The 21,039-nt window shown below is 39.2% G+C and overlaps 2 protein-coding genes across 2 annotated transcripts in view; one reads left to right on the forward strand and one right to left on the reverse strand.

Annotated features, from left to right (window-relative positions):
- Nucleotides 1–5,924: 5,924 nt before the first annotated feature.
- On the reverse strand, nt 5,925–19,557 carry LOC101846391 (HAUS augmin-like complex subunit 1). Its single transcript, XM_005111068.3, has 9 exons — nt 19,396–19,557; nt 14,711–14,885; nt 13,964–14,096; nt 13,541–13,675; nt 11,653–11,776; nt 10,098–10,157; nt 9,544–9,615; nt 8,078–8,125; nt 5,925–7,641 (listed from the first exon to the last, which is right to left on the reverse strand). The coding sequence occupies exons 1-9, from the start codon at nt 19,420–19,422 to the stop codon at nt 7,591–7,593; spliced, it is 825 nt and encodes a 274-aa protein (XP_005111125.1). The 5' UTR covers nt 19,423–19,557; the 3' UTR covers nt 5,925–7,590.
- A 258-nt stretch (nt 19,558–19,815) lies between these two features.
- The window catches only part of LOC101846615 (protein FRA10AC1 homolog), a 12,483-nt gene continuing 11,259 nt past the window's right edge, over nt 19,816–21,039 (forward strand). The window contains exon 1 of the mRNA XM_005111069.3: nt 19,816–20,332. Within this exon, the coding sequence (XP_005111126.1) occupies nt 20,306–20,332 (27 nt within the window). The 5' untranslated portion in view covers nt 19,816–20,305. The remainder of the gene's footprint in view (nt 20,333–21,039) is intronic.

The raw sequence follows: 21,039 nt of genomic DNA on the forward strand, positions 1-21,039 counted from the left end.
ACAACACCAAAAGTGGTATAAACACCTATCCGGGTTTGTAGTCTATTAAAATTAGTCAGTACGCAGATGACACAACATTATTCCTAAGGAATGCCAATGATTTGAGAAAAGCCATGTCGGTTCTGAATGATTTTTCTGTCATTTCAGATCTGCACTTAAATTTGAATAAATCTTACGCCATGGGTACAAATGGCCAAGTCGTAACTGTAGACGAATTTCCGATTCAGTTTTTTCCAACATTCAAATTCTTGGAGTATATTTTGGCAGTACAAAACCGGCGGAAGAACTAGAAGAAAACTGGAAACCCAGGATCGATATCCTCCTCAGAAATTTTGGGAAATGGGCAAGAAGAGTTTATCAATTCTTGGGAAAATACACTTCACTAAAACTTCTGGAATAAAGCAGTTTCTTTTTGTAATACAAAGCATATCGCTACCAGAAGATGTCCTTAGCCAAGTGAGCAGAATTTTAAAAAGATTTATGAGGAGAAACTGTTTTAACAATAAAAATAAAAGGGCTTTTGAAAAATTTAAGCAAAAGGTTATGTGTAACGAGCTTGACAACGGAATTTGAAAATGATAAACATGACTAACTTTCAAGATTCCATTCTCCTGAGCCGGGCGGAGGCACTTCTGGCTTCAAAATCGCAACGATGGAAAAATCTGGCAGTCGCTTGTATCAAATGAGATGAGGGATGAGTATTTTAATGATGACAAGGAAGACAACTTTTATTTCAGGGACGCATAGGTATTTGGAAAAGAAAATATGGTGTTGGTATTAATGAAAAACCTTGACAAATAGTCCATCACGCTAAGGAAACACATTTGAGAACGTTAAATTGGAAAGTGATTCATGATTTTTATCCCACTAACATACTACTCTTCAAAATGAAATTAAAGGAATCTAAAAATTGCAAATATTACCGTAACGAGCCTGATTTTATAGAACGTTTTTTTACAACTGTAAGAAGGTCCAGCGACTATGGAGGGAAATTCAAAAAGATTTACGGGTTCACTTAGGTACCGGTACATCAATTGTAATTGAGAAAATTGTTTTACTTGAAGCAGTGAAGGGAATCCACATAGATCACCGGGAATGGGGGTTAACAAATGCAGCCATTGCAATCGGAAAATTAACTGTGTCTAAATATAATAAGTAGGGGGAAATAAGAAATATCATAGAAGTTTATGAGAGTGGAAGTAGTCTCAGGCTTGTGGGCTAAGAGCTAAAAGTAAGGCTTCCAGTCTCCATCTCACGTCACTTTTGTTTCGTCCCCGCATAAGAGAGAGCTTAAGTGGAAGACTGTTATACATAGCTATGTGTGTGTATGTGAGTTTGTGTGTGTTTGCGAGTGTGTGGGTATGTGTGTGTGTGTGTGTGTGTGTGTTTACATAATTTGATTATATCTAATTTTACTTTTTTAACATCTCTTTGCCTTCATTATACTCTTAGTCAGACTTAACAGTGCCATTCGCGGTCGCGTGTCATTACACGAGGATGGAATATGGAAGTAATTTTATATAACATTTCCTGCACTTAATACTAATTGGTCTGTCTTTCCATTTAATTAATTGTGGCCTATAAAGGTACTATCTCTTTTGAGACGGGGACTTTTAATGCCCGTGGTGTCTGAGTTGTTGCTGGACGCAATTTCGCTTCCGGTCCTCCAGTACTGTGTGTCACTTTTTTGTGTTTATATTTATATATATATATATATATATATATATATATAGTAACATATATTCATATACTATCGGGGTGAATTTGCTGATATCACTTTAAAGAGGGGGGGGGGGGGGTGCACCCCCAAAGTCCCGATTTGGCTCAAAATTATGGAATTTAAGTTGTAGGCATTTTCAGCCTCCTCAGCCTCTCCTACAACTATTTCATCGCTTAAGAACCCCGAAAAAAACAATTTCTTCCCTTACCGGGCAAGTTTTCAACACCACTTCCTCATAAAATCAATATTTTATTGTTCTTTATTGGCCGTTTTCTCAAAACGCGACTTTTCTCCATACTTTTTTGAATAACTCCAAAATTAAACACACCCAACACTAAGACTAAGACTACTATGCACATTATTTCCAACATCAGAGCATCACCATCATCGTCCCCATAAATAATCATCATCATGATCACCATCACCATCATCACAGACTAAACTATTCCCCTTTTTCTTGTTCCGTTTTTCTAGAAAACATAACAATTTGCACCATGTCAAAACATGTTAACGTAACCTACAAATATGGTCACCAAAAAAAAAGGAAAAAGGGTCTTTAAAAAACCGTACAGTCGACTACAGATGAGCTGATGTCATCGAGGGAGTGAAAAGTAGATAAACTTATCCGAAGTTCAATTTAACCGTTGGGAACTGCAAAGAAGAAGAGGTGCTGGGATCTGAGAAAAAGATTAACTTGACCGAAGATCAACTCAAGCGAGATCAACATAAGTGGAGTCGACTGCACATGTCAATCGATGGATGGCACCATCTGCAATAGTCCCCTGGAAGGTGTACCCTTTGAATTGAGGGAATCGATTTTACTACAACTTTTGTAACCCAAAATCCAAAACATTTACTGACTGCATGTTAATGGAGCCGATGGCGGAAATCCCGAAAGTGTCATTTTTCACATTAACTTTTCTTTTCTTTTTTTCCCGATTAGAATGGGCATAGTTCTATCACAATCCGAGCGGTACCGCCTCGTAGTTTACCTCACTCACACTGCACTGAAGGAGTATTAAGCCTAACAGCTCACTATCCTCAAGGTTCATTTATATCTAGAAGGAACCGAATTCGAAATTGCCCATGTCACTATAACATGTGTATGACGAGTATTCTAAGAATTAAGTGGCAGGATAGAATAAGAAATGAAGAGCTGTGGGAAAAGACAGGACAAAAGGATATAGACGAAGAAATGGGACTAAGAAAGTGGCGATGGATGGGACACGCCTTAAAAAAGCCCAGCGGAAACATCACAAGACAGTACCTGCAGTGGAACCCACAAGGAACACAAGGCAGGGGTAGGATTCGGGAAACAAAAAGGATATGCGTGGAAAGGGACATGAAAGAGATGAAGCTCACTTGGAACGAGCTTGGAAGGATGGCCCAGGACAGAGATAAAAGGAAGGAGATTGTAGATGGTCTATACCCTGCCAGTGGTGAAAGGCATTGATGATGATGATGACTATAACATGCTGCGAATACCAAGTAGAAGTTTCCTGCCGGTCAGCCTGATAACAGAAAGTGGGGAACCCTAAACAATCAATTCCCTCGAGTATTGAGCAGACTTTCAGTTCGAACATGAGCAGATCAAATAGAATACATGTATCAAAACATTTGATCTTCGGTGTTCAGCAGAACAGAAACAGAAACTTATCGAGATAAGACGACAGCCCTGCATGGCTGGGGAAAAACAAGATGATGGAAGGCAATACAGAGTTGGTACCTAAAGTGATATATCTATGATACTCAAGACTCAAATCCCTTCCTGTTGAAAGTTTATTACAGTCTCTTAGCCGACTTTTTATTTCAAACTCATAACAGCTCATAACCCAATTTTTTATTTATTTATTTTTTAATGGTAGAGAGTTTTACGGCGCTCGCAACTGCATAAGGTCATATGAGCGCCAAGGGGTGGGTGTCAACAGAGAAGTCTTTACAGGGAATCAGATTTAGACTGCTCACCTCTCTAGCTTCAACAGCACAAGGTCTGCTTTGACAATCAAGGCACCCCGGAAATAGCAGGTCACAAGAGAGAGACAAACATACAAAAGAAGTAGAGGAAAATGACAATAGTAAGGATCAGGAAAGAAAAAGCAGCAGTTCCCGGTTGTAGATCAGGCACAGTTAAGAGCGTGACATGAGTCAGCCCATTTACAATTCTACTGTGCTTAAACGAGAAATGTCGCCCCTTTGGGAATGGCCTAAAGACACTACAATCAGTGGCACTGCCCCGGGGGGTAAATTTTTTATAAACATCTTGATGAACACTATAAAAAGAACAAACAACTGCTGGTAGGCAGACTAGACAGAAGGACCTCGGGAACAGATAAAACGAAGGCGGCAGAAAAACTAAACAGAGAGAGAGAGAGAGAGAGAGAGAGAGAGAGAGGGAGAGAGGGAAAGAGGGAGGGAGAGAGAGAGAGAGAGAGAGAGAGAGACAGCGTTTGCCATATAATATAATACACCCTTGACAATTTTGAACTGCATAATACATGTATTGTTTTACGGCACTCGCAACACAATAAGGTCACATATAAGTGCTGAAGATTAGAGGCATAGATGTACACTATAGTACTAGATACAGCACGCCCCTCTCTCGCTTTGCTGCGCGATGGCCACATTTGACAGCGGCGTCCGCCATGTTTTTTGTGGCAAGTTGTGTGAAGGAGTTCATGCTAAAGCAATGGGCTAGGCATGTTTTCTCTCTCTCTCTCTCTCATACACGATAGGCGAGGCTTGGTTCTTGTTGATTTTTTTTTTTACATGGGCGCCGTGGCGTACTATATCTAAATTACTAAATTGCAATAATACGGCGTTCTTTCTACAACTAGATCTACAAATAAATGTATTATTAAACAGATAGAGATAGAGATATGGGCTTTAAAAAAAAGAAGAAAAAAACAACAACCTTTATTTCTTCATCAGCACTTTATCAACGAGGTAGTTTATTTCTTATTGACCGAAGCAAAGCCTATAGGGTCTATAGAACTTTTAAAAAGAAGTATAAAAAGGTGTGGGTGTCATGGGAACCTCCCATAACCACCCCACCCTCTCTCTCCTCCCGAATCCCAATACCAACACCACCCCCCCCCAGCCCCCCTCAGCTCTTGATAAAGCAAATTCAGTCAAACAAATGATGAATACATGTACTGGTATTTTTAAAATCGAGTTAAACTTTCCCTTGTGACATTTGAACAGGAAACTGTATTTTTCATTCATATGTTCACTTTTTAAAAAAGTATACTAAATTATAAGCAGTGTTTTCTTATGTCGGTATTAAACTTTGGTTTATATTGATTTTAAGAACTAAAGTAGACCATATATACAGCACTTAAACTAAAGCTCCTTATATTGCTGTTTTAAGTAAGTCTAATTTTGGACATTAGTAAAACAACTGTGACAACTCTGGACTCACTAATGATTTAAAAAAAGTGAACTTAAATGTTGTTTTGTAGCCTAGTCAATTGTTTTTCTTTTCAATGTAGTGATAACTGAAACAAAAACCTTTACTAAGGTGTTTTTGGACAACATTCAATAAAGCAAAACAATAAAAAGTACACTGTTTCAGTTTGATAAAGAAATTTCCTGCCCATTGTGAAAAAGATCTAGCTGCTAGTCAACCTTAACTTCACATGGCCCAGAACCTTACTGATGGCTCTTTATGTTTTAAAAAAGAAACCCGGAGTGACTATTTGTGTCTATAAGACATATTATGCAGTAAAAATAGATGATGTAATAAAAGAAAACAGACATCACTGAACTGCCTGACAGAACCAGTAAGACGTTGATCCAGAAAGGGACAAGAGGTTTCACATGCTTGCACCTTTAAAAGAATCGCTTTGAATCAAAACATAACGTTAAAATCAAATAAAACACGTAAGACTAAGAGCAGAGACACGCCCACTCACATGTAAACAAACTTTTTAGCCACATTAAAAATGTCTGCCAACAAACTCAAATGTGTCCGTGTCACGTAACCTCGTACGGACTCTAGTCTAAAAGGGGGTAACTCTATGATTAGAGGTGTTACAAGAGAGAAACAAACACAAAAAGAAGAAGGGGAGATAAAGACGATAGATGTTTGATAGGAAAGAAGAAGAAAACCACACCAGAGCACTCGCCACCCACCCACTGTCAAACATAGATCTAGATACATTAGAACTACATGGAAAAGAAAACAGAAAATGGACACAGAGAGAAGTTATGGCATGGAACTCAACAAGTATAAATTTATTATCTGTACATGATACCACAAACACATTTTCAAGCATAATGACAGGAATATGCTTAAAACCAATTAAATCCTTTACCATTAAGATACAAGTACAAGCATCAACATTCTTTTGTCAGCACTAACAATCAACAGTGGGGTTCTCTCTCTCTCTCTCTCATACTCATACACACACATCTGTACCTTCCTTCACAACATTTCAGGAGCTAGCCCTGAACCAAGTAACAACTAGAAAACTCAATTTCTACTTCGTAAAACAACTATCCAAACACGAGTCACTAGACACAGAGTCAATTCCTCGTCACAGTTTAAAAAAACAAACTCAAACCTACGCAACACAACTGTGCTAGGACAGGAAACAATAATAAAACCTTCAGGTTTGCTGGAAGTAAAGAATAGTAGTAATAGTACATACATAGAATATAAAACTGATTTTATCTAGTCATAAATCCCAAACAGACCCTTTCCACTCCCAGCCCCAAACTATCAACATGATGAATTGGGCATGACACTGAAGAGGTATAATCCAGATCACAGACATGAACACGTCCCATTTCTCATTATTTGTGATTCTTCTGCGCTCACTAATTTTCAAACTTTTCACAGCTGAGTATGTGTCTCAACAAACAGTTTCAACAGAAAACAAAATAGACCTTGTTATCTTGCGTTAGACACAATAAAATTAAATTCAAGTTCAGGGGTAAAAAAAAAAAAGCTGTAAAACTGCTCTACAAACAGAAATTGTTGTAGAACCTTGCATTTATATTTCTTATGCTTGTTCATTTGCTTAAAGTAGAAGCACCTTTAGAAAAGGTTCTCAATATGCAAAAAAAGACCTACACAAGTCATTTGCAAAGAACACTATTCAACTCTAGGCTCATTTTGACCAGTTGCACGACAAAACATTAAATGCAAACCCGACAATGCACTTTGAAACTGAACACATAACATCAGCAGAGAAAGCATCCTAGACCCAGCCTTTGAAGAGTTACTATGACAGCTATGCTGTACTTTATATTGATAATCAAGTACAAATACAGCTATTGGTCCCTATTACTATTAGAAGACACACACACAAAAAAACCCAACAAAATATTTTTTCCTCAAACTAACAAAGCACTACCTTTTCTTAGACAGTTTTAACTATTTTACAAAGTTCTTGCTGAGTACAAACCTATCTTTTACAGAGAAATATCTTGAACAGTACATGAAACTAAACTTTGGCAGTAAAATACAGACATGTTTTGTTTTTAAGCATTATCAATACATCTCCTGTGTGTGCTGTATCTGTATGCAGACACTTTTTAAATTACAAATATAGATTTAGTCCTGCAATGTACAAATTTATACAGTGCACTTCCTGCCGACACATAAAGGCAAGATGTTTGTGTACAGCATGCCCGTGACTGAGCAACGATAGGAATGAAGACATCTACAGAGAGACCATTGCGAGCTGAACCGTCATCTGCCTGTGAAGCACTGAGTCCCATATCACCATTGTGATAACCAGACTTTGTATCTCTAATATCATATTACAAAGCAGACAGAGGTTCAGACATGACAATGATGATATATCATTTATAAGGCTCTCAGAGACAGAACCTAAGACATAAACAGCAGGCACACAGAGAGGCCTTCAAGTGAAATTGACATCCACACTCTTGGCGAACTCCTTCTCGAGTTGATTCTGAAGAGCATAAAGAATAAATGGGGAAAAATCCCTGTAATTCATAATATAAAGCTATAGAAATTTAGTTTTACCAAAAGTCAAACAAAAACTGGTTGAATCAGGTAATTATCTGAAAAATATAAATATGGAAATAAACAAGTCTTTTCCGATGTAGTGAAAATAACATCGATAGGAAATAAAATCAAAAACATGTGACAGCTTTAGAAGGAGCTAGACTGACTACAAAATATATTTATTCCATATATATCTGTCCAGGGCAAGTCTCAAGGTACTATGGTCCTGTCGCACACTTGTTCTTTGAACAAAAAAGAAAATCATAATGAGACTATGATGAAAATAGACATGCAAACCAATGTCCATAAATGCATAATCAAGGAAAGAATACATATGAATTAAATCACAAGATATCTCAATTAATTTATCAAGACCTTACCAGTTCTCGTTTCTTCTGCTCTATCAAGATCTTTGTTTCGGATAAGTCCTGAAATAAAATAATAGCAAAGTAGTTAAAAAGCAGCTAAAACTAATATCATTAAAGTTTACCATTTGAAACCTTCAAGTTTAACTCTCCCTTACTCTTGCTCTCCTTAGAACGATGGTCATAAAACATTATCTTCTTCCATAAAAAAAAAAGGGGCAAATGATGTGTAAGCAGACCAATTTATTGCCCTGGCCTATTGGTGCAACATTTTTCTGCAATCCAAATCTCTTTTTGACACATACTAAGATCGATGCATTCTTCAAGGACGGCCAATAATATTTTCTGTCATTGTGAAAATCTCTCAATATATATATATATATATAGGCCTATATATACGGTGGGTGTCGCATTCAACGAGGTTGCCGGGACTAGCTTGATGTCCTCATTGGATCTGACCTCTCATTGAACGTGACTAAGGCCAAAGAAAAGAAACACATTGTTATATTACATGATGTGCCAATACCAGTTATTAAAACAGTTGTTTCCCCTGATGACGAAAATCTCAAACAGCATCGGTGTGCGCGTGTTTGAGCTGTGTTCTGACCGTCATTTCGGCATTTAAAAAAAATAAAAATAATCCGAAACACTTCTCATGTGGAAACATACCCTCTCACACGAAGGCCAAGGTCTACATAAAGTAAAGAAGTAAAGACGAGAGCTTGGATTTTCTGATCAGGGGAAAAAAAGAAAATTGAAAAAAAAACCCCCAGACGGTCTCGATCTAGATCTACACTTCCTGAGTTCACCCATTTTCACACAGCCTGCATTGCGTTCCCACGCACCCCCTCCCATCCTTACCGAATGGCTAACCCGCGCCCATCCTCTTGGCTTTGGGATCCATAATATTAAGAGGCACACTAGATCTAACAATACAATGCGTTAGGAATCGAGGATAGGCCTTGTGCTTCGGGTGAGATGGAGAGAAAGGAGAAAAATTCTTCGCTTTTGGGGCCGCTAATAGCTTTTTTTCGGTTTTTATTATTAGCGACCTCGTTGAAAGCGACTTTGGGCTGTTTGCAACCTCGTTGGAGCTGACGTACATTTACAAAGAGATATAGAGGTAAAAATCGGGGATTAAGCATTGCCTCGTTGGAGCCGACTTCTCGTTGAATGTGACCACCTTGAAAGCAGCACCCACTGTATAAAAACTGTATTTCAACAATATTTCACAGTTTAGGGAGAGTGACAGACCATGAAGTAAATCCTGATGTAGATCCCACGGTCAGGCACACTTGGCTAGAACTTTTTTGATAACTAAAATGTTTAGGAAAAAAGACAGCGCTCAAGCAAATCCCAATATGGTTTAAATTCATGCACATCTCGTGATTTTTTCCTCACGAAAGCAAGCTGGGAAGAAATACAAAATTGATCTCAAGAGTAATCCTCATCCGTTACATCAGTGTCTTTTCAGTACTTACAGGGGGAAGACATAAGTATGATTGTAGCTCTTCTTTCAGGGGTGCAAGATCAGCTTTCATCTTTTGTAGTCTCTGAGGGTGGACAATCAACAAAGAAATAAGAAGTCAAATAAGAATAAATACAATAATGACTGACATTTAGCCTCTGAAGTAAAAACTACTTTCCACATCTCCAGCATGGAAAGGCTAACTTTTGTTGTTGTTGTTACCGATCCAGAAAGGCTAACTTTTAAGATGGCACAGGCTGAATGGAGAAGTTTAGAGTAATATGTAGTGAACACAAATGCTAGTACTAAACTTCAGAACTGAGGCAAAAAGGTAGAGACAGCAATCAAATATTAAAATAGAGAATTTTGTAAAAGTATGGAACAAAAGTCTTGCCAAACAAAGGGCCAGCACACTATCAATATTTTATTTATTGACTTTGATAACATTTGGACAGCCTGAAAACAAAAGAAGGGTCAGTTCCAAAATGATCAAGTCAGGTGAGCATTCTTCTTTGCAAACAGGAACCAATAAATCTATAAACATATAAAGCAAAAAGAAAAGAATACCTCAGATTCTTCGACTAGCTTGTCATGCGTCACTGAAGGGTCTATTTTGTCTTGATTTGTCTGTGGAATGAAAGGGACCATGTAGAAAAACCCAGTAACTCCAAATGTCTAACATTATCCTTGACTGAAACAAACAGAAGGGTTAGTTAAAAAGTTCAAACTGATACAGTCAACATTTTCACCAATAACCATGACACACAAAGTACCACTGCAAGCAACAAAAAGTACGGAGTCTCCACCTAAATGCATGCCATACATGAGCACGCTCTGCTCAAACGCATGCTTTCGTCATATGATGGATTTTGTTCAGTATGATTTAGATGTCAAATGTATGGTCACTCCCTCTACTCTAAACGCACGCTTTGATCTGTGAAACACGCCAACAGGTAAAGCTGGACAAGGGAAAATTTTTGCTACAACCTTTGACAAGCCTAGACAACAAGATATTAAGGTGAGACTGCCCCCAACGCAGAACAATGAGGGATGAAAAGTGTTTTCACACCCAGCTTTCCACAAACAAATAGGTCTAGGGCTGGTCGGGAGATATGTTGGGGGTGGGGGTGTTAACTGAAACGTTTTGTGTTCGATCACTCGAAATGCATTTTTGAGAGATTGTTTCTGATTGGTGTTTGGGCGACTACATGAAATGTTTAGTTAGACTTGGGCCTATGATTAGCACCACAAGTGAATGCAGTAGAACACTAAATAGGCCTCTATAAGATTAAAGATTGGTCAAGTAATCAGCTGCGCTCGAAGAACTAATAACCAAGGCTGCTTTTTCCATGAATCATAAGTAAAAAGTCTCTTAGAAAATCTGATTCTGATGAGATACCATCCATGAATTTACTGTTGGGGGTGGTCACTTGAAAGCCACGAGGCTGAGCGGTCGTCCCTATGGCTATGACTATCACCAACACTTTCCTGTTATCCGTTCCTGATACTTCATGATGCATATCATTAAATTGAATCAATCTTTCTGCTCCACACCAACCCATTCAACGCCTTTATATCCATAATCGCAGTCGAGGAATCCTTCACTAAACAGACACGTGTTGTCACATTATAGGCCAGTGACTCCTACTCCCCAAGAGAGGTCACTAGAATATCAAGGAAATGAGATGACTGCGTCCTTTCCTCCGTTTGCACAGGTTCATGTAGACGCACCCTCCATTTAAACACACGCTAAGGAACCCTCCGTAGCACCATGCATTTAAGCGGAGTCTACTGTAATATTAACAAATTCATTCCAAAACCTTAGGAACTGTAAGAGAAATAATATTTTTTATTGTGTTAAGAGAGTTCAAAACAGAAACAATGACAAGAAACAATCAATTTTGACCATATATATATGGAGGACACTTGTCGATACTTTAATCTTTCTAGAAAGGAGTAGAAAAACATATTAAAGCAAACATTGTCACTGTCAAAAGAAAAATAAGTGCCTCCAATGTTCTTTACCTGTACTGAAAGCAGTGTCAAATGGAGGCACTCATTTTTATAGTGACAGCAACAGATTGTAATACACAGACACAGAGGACAGCAAAATTGTACTTGCTTGAAGTTTTGCCAAGTCGATTGCATACGCTTTAGTTTTCTTCTTGAAAAACAACGTGTCATTTCTCCTTTTTTCAATTAGTGGAACTTCCATAGCAGTCCTCTGCCTTACAAGTTCAAAAGCTCTGGAAGAAAAAAGACAAGGTTTAAGTAAGAAAAAAACTTGAAAACCCATTAACACCAACACAAATCTTCAACGAAAAAGAAGTCAATGTTGGTCAAGCAACTGAGTTAAACAATTATATACTTTGCAAAAGATGACATGAAATTAAAACATAATCATTGTATTTCATCCAAAAAGTTTAGTCACTTTGAACATCTCACCTCATGATAAATTCTAATGATATGACCAGCTACAGCTAAAGCGTAGGCTTTTCTGTCTCATGCAAAAATACAGATATATAGCAGGTCCAGAATAGATGAGATTTGTGAGTTTGGCAAATTTGCAATAAATGACATGGAATAGAAAGACATATGGAATGCTAGAAAGTCTTCCCCTTACACTGACAGTAAGTACTGGAGCATTATCAAGTCTGATACTAAAAAGGCATGGTTTCAATCCCAATTTCCATTTTGTCATCTTGTAGTGAACTGGGATATAGGACTAGTAACAGTGGCAGCTTTACAAAAATTTCAAACTTATTTGCTTTTGCAGGAGTGCAAATGGTGGTAGATTCTACAAAGAAAGCCTTTGCTACACACTAGAGATGGGGCGAGCGGACGGACGGGTTCATTACTCGCGGACTCAGAGCGAATGGGTAACGGACGGCCATGAGAGCGAACTGCGAACCTCAAGACAGTTAGTTTTATGGGTCCGCTCCACAATTTGACTCTCTCAGCGAGCGGACTGCGGACCTCAAGCCAGTTCGTTTTTTGGGTCTATTCCACAATTTTATTCACTGGGCGGGAAGGCGAACGGACGAACTCTAGCAGACGAGATACTCGACGCGAGGTTAGGCCCACGGTCTATTGTTTGTTAATTAGGCCTAATGTTTCAAACCACTGGCGGTGCCACAGGGAGTGAGAGAGGCTGGTGACGTAGTACTATGTGTGTAACCTTTCACGTCGTGCGTGGGGCACACTGTGTACGTTCCAATTATCGCAAAGGCCGGGGGGAGTGGGGGGTGGAGAGAAATTACCGCCATGAACGCCTAGCTAAAATGTGAGGCAGGAGGGAGGGTGATTTTTTAAATTATTTTTTTTGGGGGGGGGGGGGGAGGCGGGTTGTAAGTTGTATGCAATGGAAGGAGTCAGGAGTCGCTCTCGTCCGTCCGTCCCCCCGCTCGAATGCATGGAGTCTCTCCCTCCGCCCGTCCGCTAGCTAAACGAACTGTTGTCTCTGTCCGATGTGTAGCGAGTAGCGAACTACTCTTCACAAATGGACGGTTCGTTACCCATCCGCTCGTTTGCGGGTAGTGCCAGCGGGTAGTTCGTTGCTCGCGGACACTAATTTTGCGAGCCCGACCCAACACTACTACACACCTGAGAAAACACGATTTAAAAAAATGCGTCTCAAATAAAATGTATTTTTGACAGGGTTACTGCAGCACATATAGATTTAGTAGAAGTTAACCCCCCAAAATCCATATTTCATGATATAATGATAGAAATTTTGCGAACAAAATAAAAGTTTAAGATCCTAGAAAACACAAGTAGTAAACACTACATAACACTAATGTTTACATTGCATTGTAACATACAGTCAAGTCTAGCACTCAAATTGCCAACATGCGCCTAGAAAACAGATTTTCAGGTCCTGAATACACTATATTCTTCGTAACTAAAACACTTACATGATAGCAAGATTCAAAATAAAAAGATTTTTTACGCCCTGCCCATTTCGCTACAAGCATGCTAGACTGTATTTTCTTCCTCTTGTGACAACTTACTTGCACAGAGAGTTGACTTTGACCATGGCAGTGTGTGATTTCTCAGTAAGTTGCTTAAGACGCTTTGCCTCCTCCCTCCGCTGTTCTTCCACACGGTCCAGTTCAGCATCCAGTTCTTGTAATGCCAAGAAATAGCTGCCACAAAAGAAATGGGAAGGGCACTTTGTACAAAAAATATCTCTTGAAAAAGGCATGTCATGTGAATGAGTGATTTTTTGTCCCAGCACCAGGCATGTATGAAGCAATCAGAAAAACCCCCTATTAAAATATTATAACAACAAAACCTACCAGCCAGATACTGAAATCATGGTATTATCACAAAATACAATTTGAAAATTACGTCCCACTTATAATTACAAGAAACTCTGGCAGTCCCAAAGCCACGGAGTTGCAGCCTTTATTCTCATCACACAGCTTCCTCACCTGGTTTCTGAGGCATCTTTTACATGAAGAGATCCACCGAGCTTTGCAAGAGTCAAAAGACTGCTGGAGCCAGACTGTGAAAATTGTTCTTGTCCAAGGCTTAGACGACCCAGAACAGCAGCTAAACGCTGAGCTTAAAGACAAAGACAACCAGAAGACAATTACAAAACTGGTGCAACAATAGGAAACATCAAGTTACATGTTACACGAAATATCTAACCTGTCACAGATCCTTACTTGTGCTGGAGGCCCCCTCCCCGGCTCCTCCCTTTGTATCAACCTTGAGCATGTCCCAGTTTTACTTAAATGTTATTTTGGCCAGTACTCTTCTCATGATAAAGTTAGACCAAATTCAATATATGGTTTACAACATTGACAAATGTTATAAAGAAAGCAGAGTTTTCTATGGAAATGTCCTTCTAACTGATTCACATAAATTTTCTGAAAACTGAGAGTTCAGTAACAAATTTTAACTTTACTATGCTTTCACTTTCATTCACCTTATTTTTCAATCAATCTGCATCAGACTTTTTGCTAATTGGAAACAACATAGTACATAGTTTTGAAAAATAGAGGGTCCAACAGGTTGAATTTCTTCTTAAAAAATCAGATCAACATGAGGATCAAGTTTTACTACCATACATTCTCACCATCCTTTTGGCTATTATACATTATCCACAGTCTAAAATACAAAATAAGGGGATCAATGTTGTGAAACTTACTAAATACAACAAAACTGAACAATACCTTCAGCATTGTATTCTTCACATTTTTGTTGTAAGTCATCAATAAGTAACTGTACATTTTTGTCATTTTTTTTACATAGAGTAGAGAGTTGGTACAGGTGGGAGATTGTGTCAGCATTCAGCTCAAACTCAGGTACAACTTCATCACCATACAATTGTTCCAGCCACAAACTGACCTGAAAGAGGGGAGAGAAATTATTTTAAAAATTCAAAGGCACTCGTTTTCTTGTACTAGAACTGCAAATGTAAATCCTCCAGTTTATTTATCTATCTTTTTTAAAGTCTGAAGTTGTTATAATCTTGACTGACAAAGGAAACAGAAAATGAAAATTTAGTTTTAGTAAGAGTTTTATGGCACTTGCAACACATGGTCATTACATATAATAATTGCTGAGGACTAGAGGTGTTACAAGAGAGTACACACAAACACAAAAAAGGAGAGATCAGGATGATAGATGCATGACAGGAGAGGAACAAAACACACCAGAGACCCACCAACCACCCGTGGAAACAGAAAGATAGCAAACATTTGTAGAGGAAACAAAGCAAAACAGGATTTCAAGACAGTAGCAACTTGTCACTTGTAGAACCTTTGACCTACAATAAGTACCAGTTGGGTACAAGGGTACAATAAAAACAAAGTCTTTAATTCTAATAAACTCCCCAGTCCTGCCTCTGAAAGCAGTACACATTTGATTGTGGAGATAGAAAAATGAAAAAGGACTCTTAGTCTTAGTCTGGGGACGTTCAGAGTTGTTGAGTTATTTATATGTTCTTTTTTCAAGGGTCCTGAGAGCAGATCTGACTCGAGAGGATTAGAGTCTAACTAACAGTCTGGCCAAGTCTGGCCTTGTGACAATTTTTTGCCGCTGTTGTGTGATGACCTTGCAACACCTGCAAGACAAGGTTCTCCGACAAGTGTCTGCTTTGCAGATAGTTGAGATAGAGACACAATTTATACTTTGGCCACTTCTATTCTCACCCCGGGTGAGAATAGCGTAGGCGAGTCTTTTGGCTATTCTCACCCGGTGGGCATTCACCATTATAGCCTAGGCCAACCAGTGAAGCATTCACCCTGAACCACAGAATTCTACATTGTGATAACAGAATTATAGAATTCTGTGCTGTGAACAAACGTTCTAGATCTATTACTACTGTTAGTGTTCACCTAAAATTTAAGCGTGCAATTTAGTCTGTGGGCAGTGGAGAGAGAGAAAGAGAGAGAGAGAGGAGTAGCGCGAGAACTTCCCGGCAAAACAAAATGGCCACCCGCGTAGTTCGGCTCGATTCGGAAAGTTAAATAGCCGTAGCATCTTTGTAGACAACCAAATTAATTTAGTTTTCTTGTTTAAAATCCTTTTTTAACTTTGTTTTAGTCAAGCTGATCGTCCACACCAATAGACAGTATTCTGAAAGAGACAGAGAGAGAGAGAGAGAGAGGGGAAGAGTAGATCTTGCAAGAACTTCCGGGCAGAACAAAATGGCGACCCGCGTAGTTCGGCTCGATTCGAAAAGTAAAATAGCCATAGCATCTTTGAAGACGATCAAATTAGCTTACTTTTGTGCTATAACCTAATTTTTTATTCGAAGTGACTATTTCTCCGAACGTTCGGAGAAATAGTGCCGATCTTTATTTCTCCAAACGGTTTCCGGCTTATGGTCTCGTGTTTTTTTGCCTATTTATTATTGCGAGAGATCGGCGCCAACTTTCATTCTGCCTCTGGTCTGGGATTGGGAAGGAACACCACATGGCAAGCCCGCCCACAGACAACCTTTAGTAACACCCACCACACACCCACCACCATCATGCACATGTACACACACAAACTTATACACACACTAACTAAACATGATCAGTGGGCAACTTTTGAACGTATGACGAGCTGAGCTGAGAATGGAGAGACAGTATGAGTGAAAGAGCAGGTGAAAGGAAGAATGTACGAGTGTATCCACAGGCGACAGCACAAGACGACAACACCGACCCTCCTGGCCTGGTCCACAGCTCACGAACGAAAGGAATGCAGCTAAGGCAGTGTTTTGCCTATATAGATATTATTGTCCATGGTTCGCAGGGAGCAAGGGAATGAGTGAGATTTTCTTTGTGTGTGCCTGGAGGGAGGGGTTGGGATGTAAAAGTCATGCGGACGGGGATGAGCCGCGGGAGAGAACACGGGAATTGAATGAATGAGTGAAACTGGAAGAGAGGAACGACTCATGAGCCCTGGAGTGAATGGATCCTGTGTTTCTATTTTTGTATACTTTGAACTGTTACTGAATAAAGCCCGAAAAAGAAACACACGCACGCTCCTCACTCTCCACTTACACACTTTACTACCACACACAGACACACTCACACACGCATGCATACACACACACACACACAGGAGCAAATTTTTAGGTCTATTTTTTCTATTTCAATTTTCAAGAGCTAGTCTGGCTAGTCTAGACATTTTTAGATGAGTGTAAAAACAAAATTAGAACAGCCCATTTCAACAACAAAAATTTACAAATATTATTTGAAATAAGGGCGTGAGTCCACCTGTCCGAAGAAGATTGGCTGTTTTAACACTAAATGTGCGTAATTCTAAAACAAAGTACAAGATATTACAAGTAAATTATGGAATCGCACACATTTAAGGGGCCTGCCAGTGTCAGTACATGTGATTGGTTTTGGTGGAACGTACGCTCTAACATAACACATTTAAATCTATATATTTATACATGTATATATTTAGAATCTAATGAAGGAAGGAACATCAAATTAAATGACGTTACACCATATACACCCCCCCCCCTCTTTTTTTCCCCATCAAAAAAAAAATTGATAGAAAAACAACACATCAGAACAATAACAAGAAAGAAAAAAATACACACTAACAAAATAAAACTCCACAAATAAAAGTAACTGTAACGTATTCAACAAATCAACGTGGTGACAACAAGTGAGAAAGAGACGAAGTGAAGCTAGGTGAACTTTCTTTCAAAAGTAAAGAGGTTCGTTTCTTTCTTTTTTTCTTCTTTGACTTTTATTCTCCGATCTGGGGACCAAAAAATCGAGCAACGATTGATTGGTCGCGGCCGCGACAAACGCAGACATCTATGCTAGTTCTATGTGTCATTATCAATTTAATAACCCTCCGTAGATCCAGACCAGACAGCATACGAGTGAACACAACACATTAAGTTTAAGAGCAGCACCCTTCAGAGGCAACATGTCATATCTGTAGCGAAAAACTGTTTGGAACTGTAGCGTTTCTTTATAAATATTTACTGCGGACATTTTTCGGACCGATTGAACCATATATTATTGTATGCGAACAATCTTTGGCAGGCCTATACTATAATTATAGATAATAACCGAAATTTGCGGAAAGGATGTGATTTCACAGTGTTCGGAGAAATAGTGCCCAGCTTTATTTTCCCGAATGTTCGGAGAAATAGTGCCCAGCTTTATTTTCCCGAACGTTCGGAGAAATAGTGCTTATCAATTTGATCATCCACACCGATAGACAGTATTCCAAAATAAAGGAAAAACAGGACTTGTTTCACACCGGGTGAGAATAGCCTATGCTGGTAAGTCTCATCCGGGGTGAGAGGTAGATCGTATTTCTATTCTCACCCCGGGTGAGAAGAGCCACTTCCTTTTATACAGTGGAAACCATATATAACAGGCCCGGTAATAACAGGGATCCGGTAATAACAGGGATTTTTTAAATCCCCGATTTTTCCTACTCTTTGTCTCTATTAAAAGTTATCGGCAATAACAGGGCCCCATCGGAGCCCAACCGGTTATAGCAGGGACAAAGTTCGTTAACAATGATTAAAAAGTAAGAGAGAGAGGGGGGCGAGAGAGAGAGAGAGAGATAGAGAGAGAGAGAGAGAGAGAGAGAGAGAGAGAGAGAGAGAGAGAGAGAGAGAGAGAGAGAGAGAAAGTAACGCAGTGATGGAGCAAGCCCATGCAAGCCATGCCACTGCAAGCACACGCAGCGCGTGAAACGAGAGAGGGCTGCGGTGTGCTGTAGACCTCGATCTAGCCCGAAACCTAGCAACACGCACGCGTAATGAGTCTACTGTCACCAACGATGTCAAGCGCGGCGCAAGAGAAAATGCCTTTCAGTTGACCAAAAAAACCCACGAAATAATTCAGGCTGTTGACAAAAAGCAAGCTCCACCGGCAGAGATTTGTTGTCAGTTCGACATTTCACAAGGGTCGATTCACACCATTATCAAGGATAGTGAGAAGATGGTGGCAGCATACTCGAAAGGAAAGTTTGCTCTGGATCGAAAGAAGATGAGACTACCCGATGTAGATGCTGTGGACCAAGCTCTTCTGATGTGGTCTAAGGAGGCAAGGAGAAAATTGGTGCCAAAACCCCTGTTCGTGGTCGTGGGTACTTGTGGCAAATGAATAAGTACAGCTGGATTAGTCCACAAATGCTTTAACTTTCCTTGCATTTCTGATTTAACAGGGATCTGATATAACAGGACATTTTCTCTACTCCCACCATCCCTGTATATGAGGTTTCCACTGTACTTCATTTCCTCATCACTTGCAGGATACATTCATGATTCGTTACTCTCTAGAACTAGATCTAGATGTAGATTTCAAGCTAGAATCTAGAAGATCTAGAGAGATCTAGAATCTAGATCTAAATCTAGATTTGTATTTGAATAGATCGAACTTACTTGCTGCCTTTTCAACCCAATATCCATGTCAGAGACAGACAATAAGCATCTAAGGCTGCATGAGAATTCAAATAATTGAAATAAAAAAATTAACAAAGATTAATCTTCGTTCCCTGAGCTTTTCATAGATACCGCAAACTTCCTTGCTTGAACCGGAAGTAGTTTATCATATGAAGTTAGATCTAAAAACAAAGATTCAGTCCCCCCTCCCTCCCCCACATACAATAAGCTTATTATTAAGAACCTTATTTGCAATGATAATCTTAGAATACAATAAATTGCTAATGACTTAAAATAAAGTTTGCATAAAAGCTGAAATCTTCAATTCAATAATTTAGAAGACAGTAGTTTGTTCCATATATGTATCGCTTGCCTGAGAAATGTTTAAATTTATATATTTCTGAATGCTTATTAAAAACAAGGACTATAGTAAACAACACAGAAAAACACTGAAATCCGAAGTACACTGTAGGCTACAAACAATTTATATTAATGTTCCTGCAACTCCTTGTGTTGCTTGAAGTGGCGGCCTTAGTTTAGTACACCAGACTCTAGACGCCTTCTCAAAGTTTTGACGGTCTGAGTCGGGGATTAGATATCTAGTAGACTTTGGGAATTTAACGTGCCAAAGTATAAGATCACAGCCACAGGCTCAGAACTGATACAAACACAAAATTGAAAAAGTGAATAACAACAGTTTGAGAACCGCCAGATCTAAGAGAACTTGAAAAATTACCCATTCATTATTCATGTTTTCAAATTTTAGCGTCTAGATGAGATCTAGATTCTTGAGCCTGCCTGTAGCAGTTTAGTCTCTGGATAGAAAACAAAAGAAGTAATTATTGTTGTCTCTTTTGATTGTTAAATTGTTTAGGTCACTTCCCCTCTCAAATGAGCTCTTGAGTGCACAATGGTTGATCGGATTGACTTTTCTCAGGTAATAAATTCAGATTTAGAACGAAGAGTTTACATTTTTAGATTCAGATTCTAATATGAGTACAGTGGAACTCGGATTCAACAAGGTCGCCGGGCCTGACCTAAAATTTTGTTGAATCCGAGTGTTCGTTATAGCAAACATGAGGTTTTGTGTAGATAATTACAGGCACTGAGCAAATAGAGAAGTAACAGGTGGTGCCTGAAATGCCTGCATATTATGAGCTGTGCAAAAAAGAAGACAGATTCGTTCAAATGCACGCCTGTGTCATCTCGATTGTTTGCCACAAAGTTGTGTTGCTGTGTAGAGCCTAGCCTAGCATACAGCAACTTTAGATTCATTAGAGACCAGCGCATAATTCACTACATAGATCTACGTCTAGATTAGCTTATAAATCATTGTAATATAATGATCATAAATGCCAGAGGGAAAAAAAGACTACTACTATGATGCATTTGTATCTGCGACATTCCACGCCCGGACCGCTGGTGCCCCCCGACACGCACCCAGACACACATGTGCAGGCCGCCTTTCCGACCCCGACACACGCATGCCAACAACGCATGTGTTAGTATTAAAGAAGGCTACTGATTGGTCGCAAGCAATCGGCTAAGTGAATAATGGTTTACAATGCAGGTGCAATGCATGGTTTTTGGGAATAGATAAAGTTCGTTGTGGGAGAAAAATGAGCAAAGCCACGTCTGCAGGGT

Source organism: Aplysia californica, unplaced genomic scaffold (genome assembly GCF_000002075.1).
Source record: "Aplysia californica isolate F4 #8 unplaced genomic scaffold, AplCal3.0 scaffold00997, whole genome shotgun sequence".
Classification (NCBI taxonomy): domain Eukaryota; kingdom Metazoa; phylum Mollusca; class Gastropoda; order Aplysiida; family Aplysiidae; genus Aplysia; species Aplysia californica.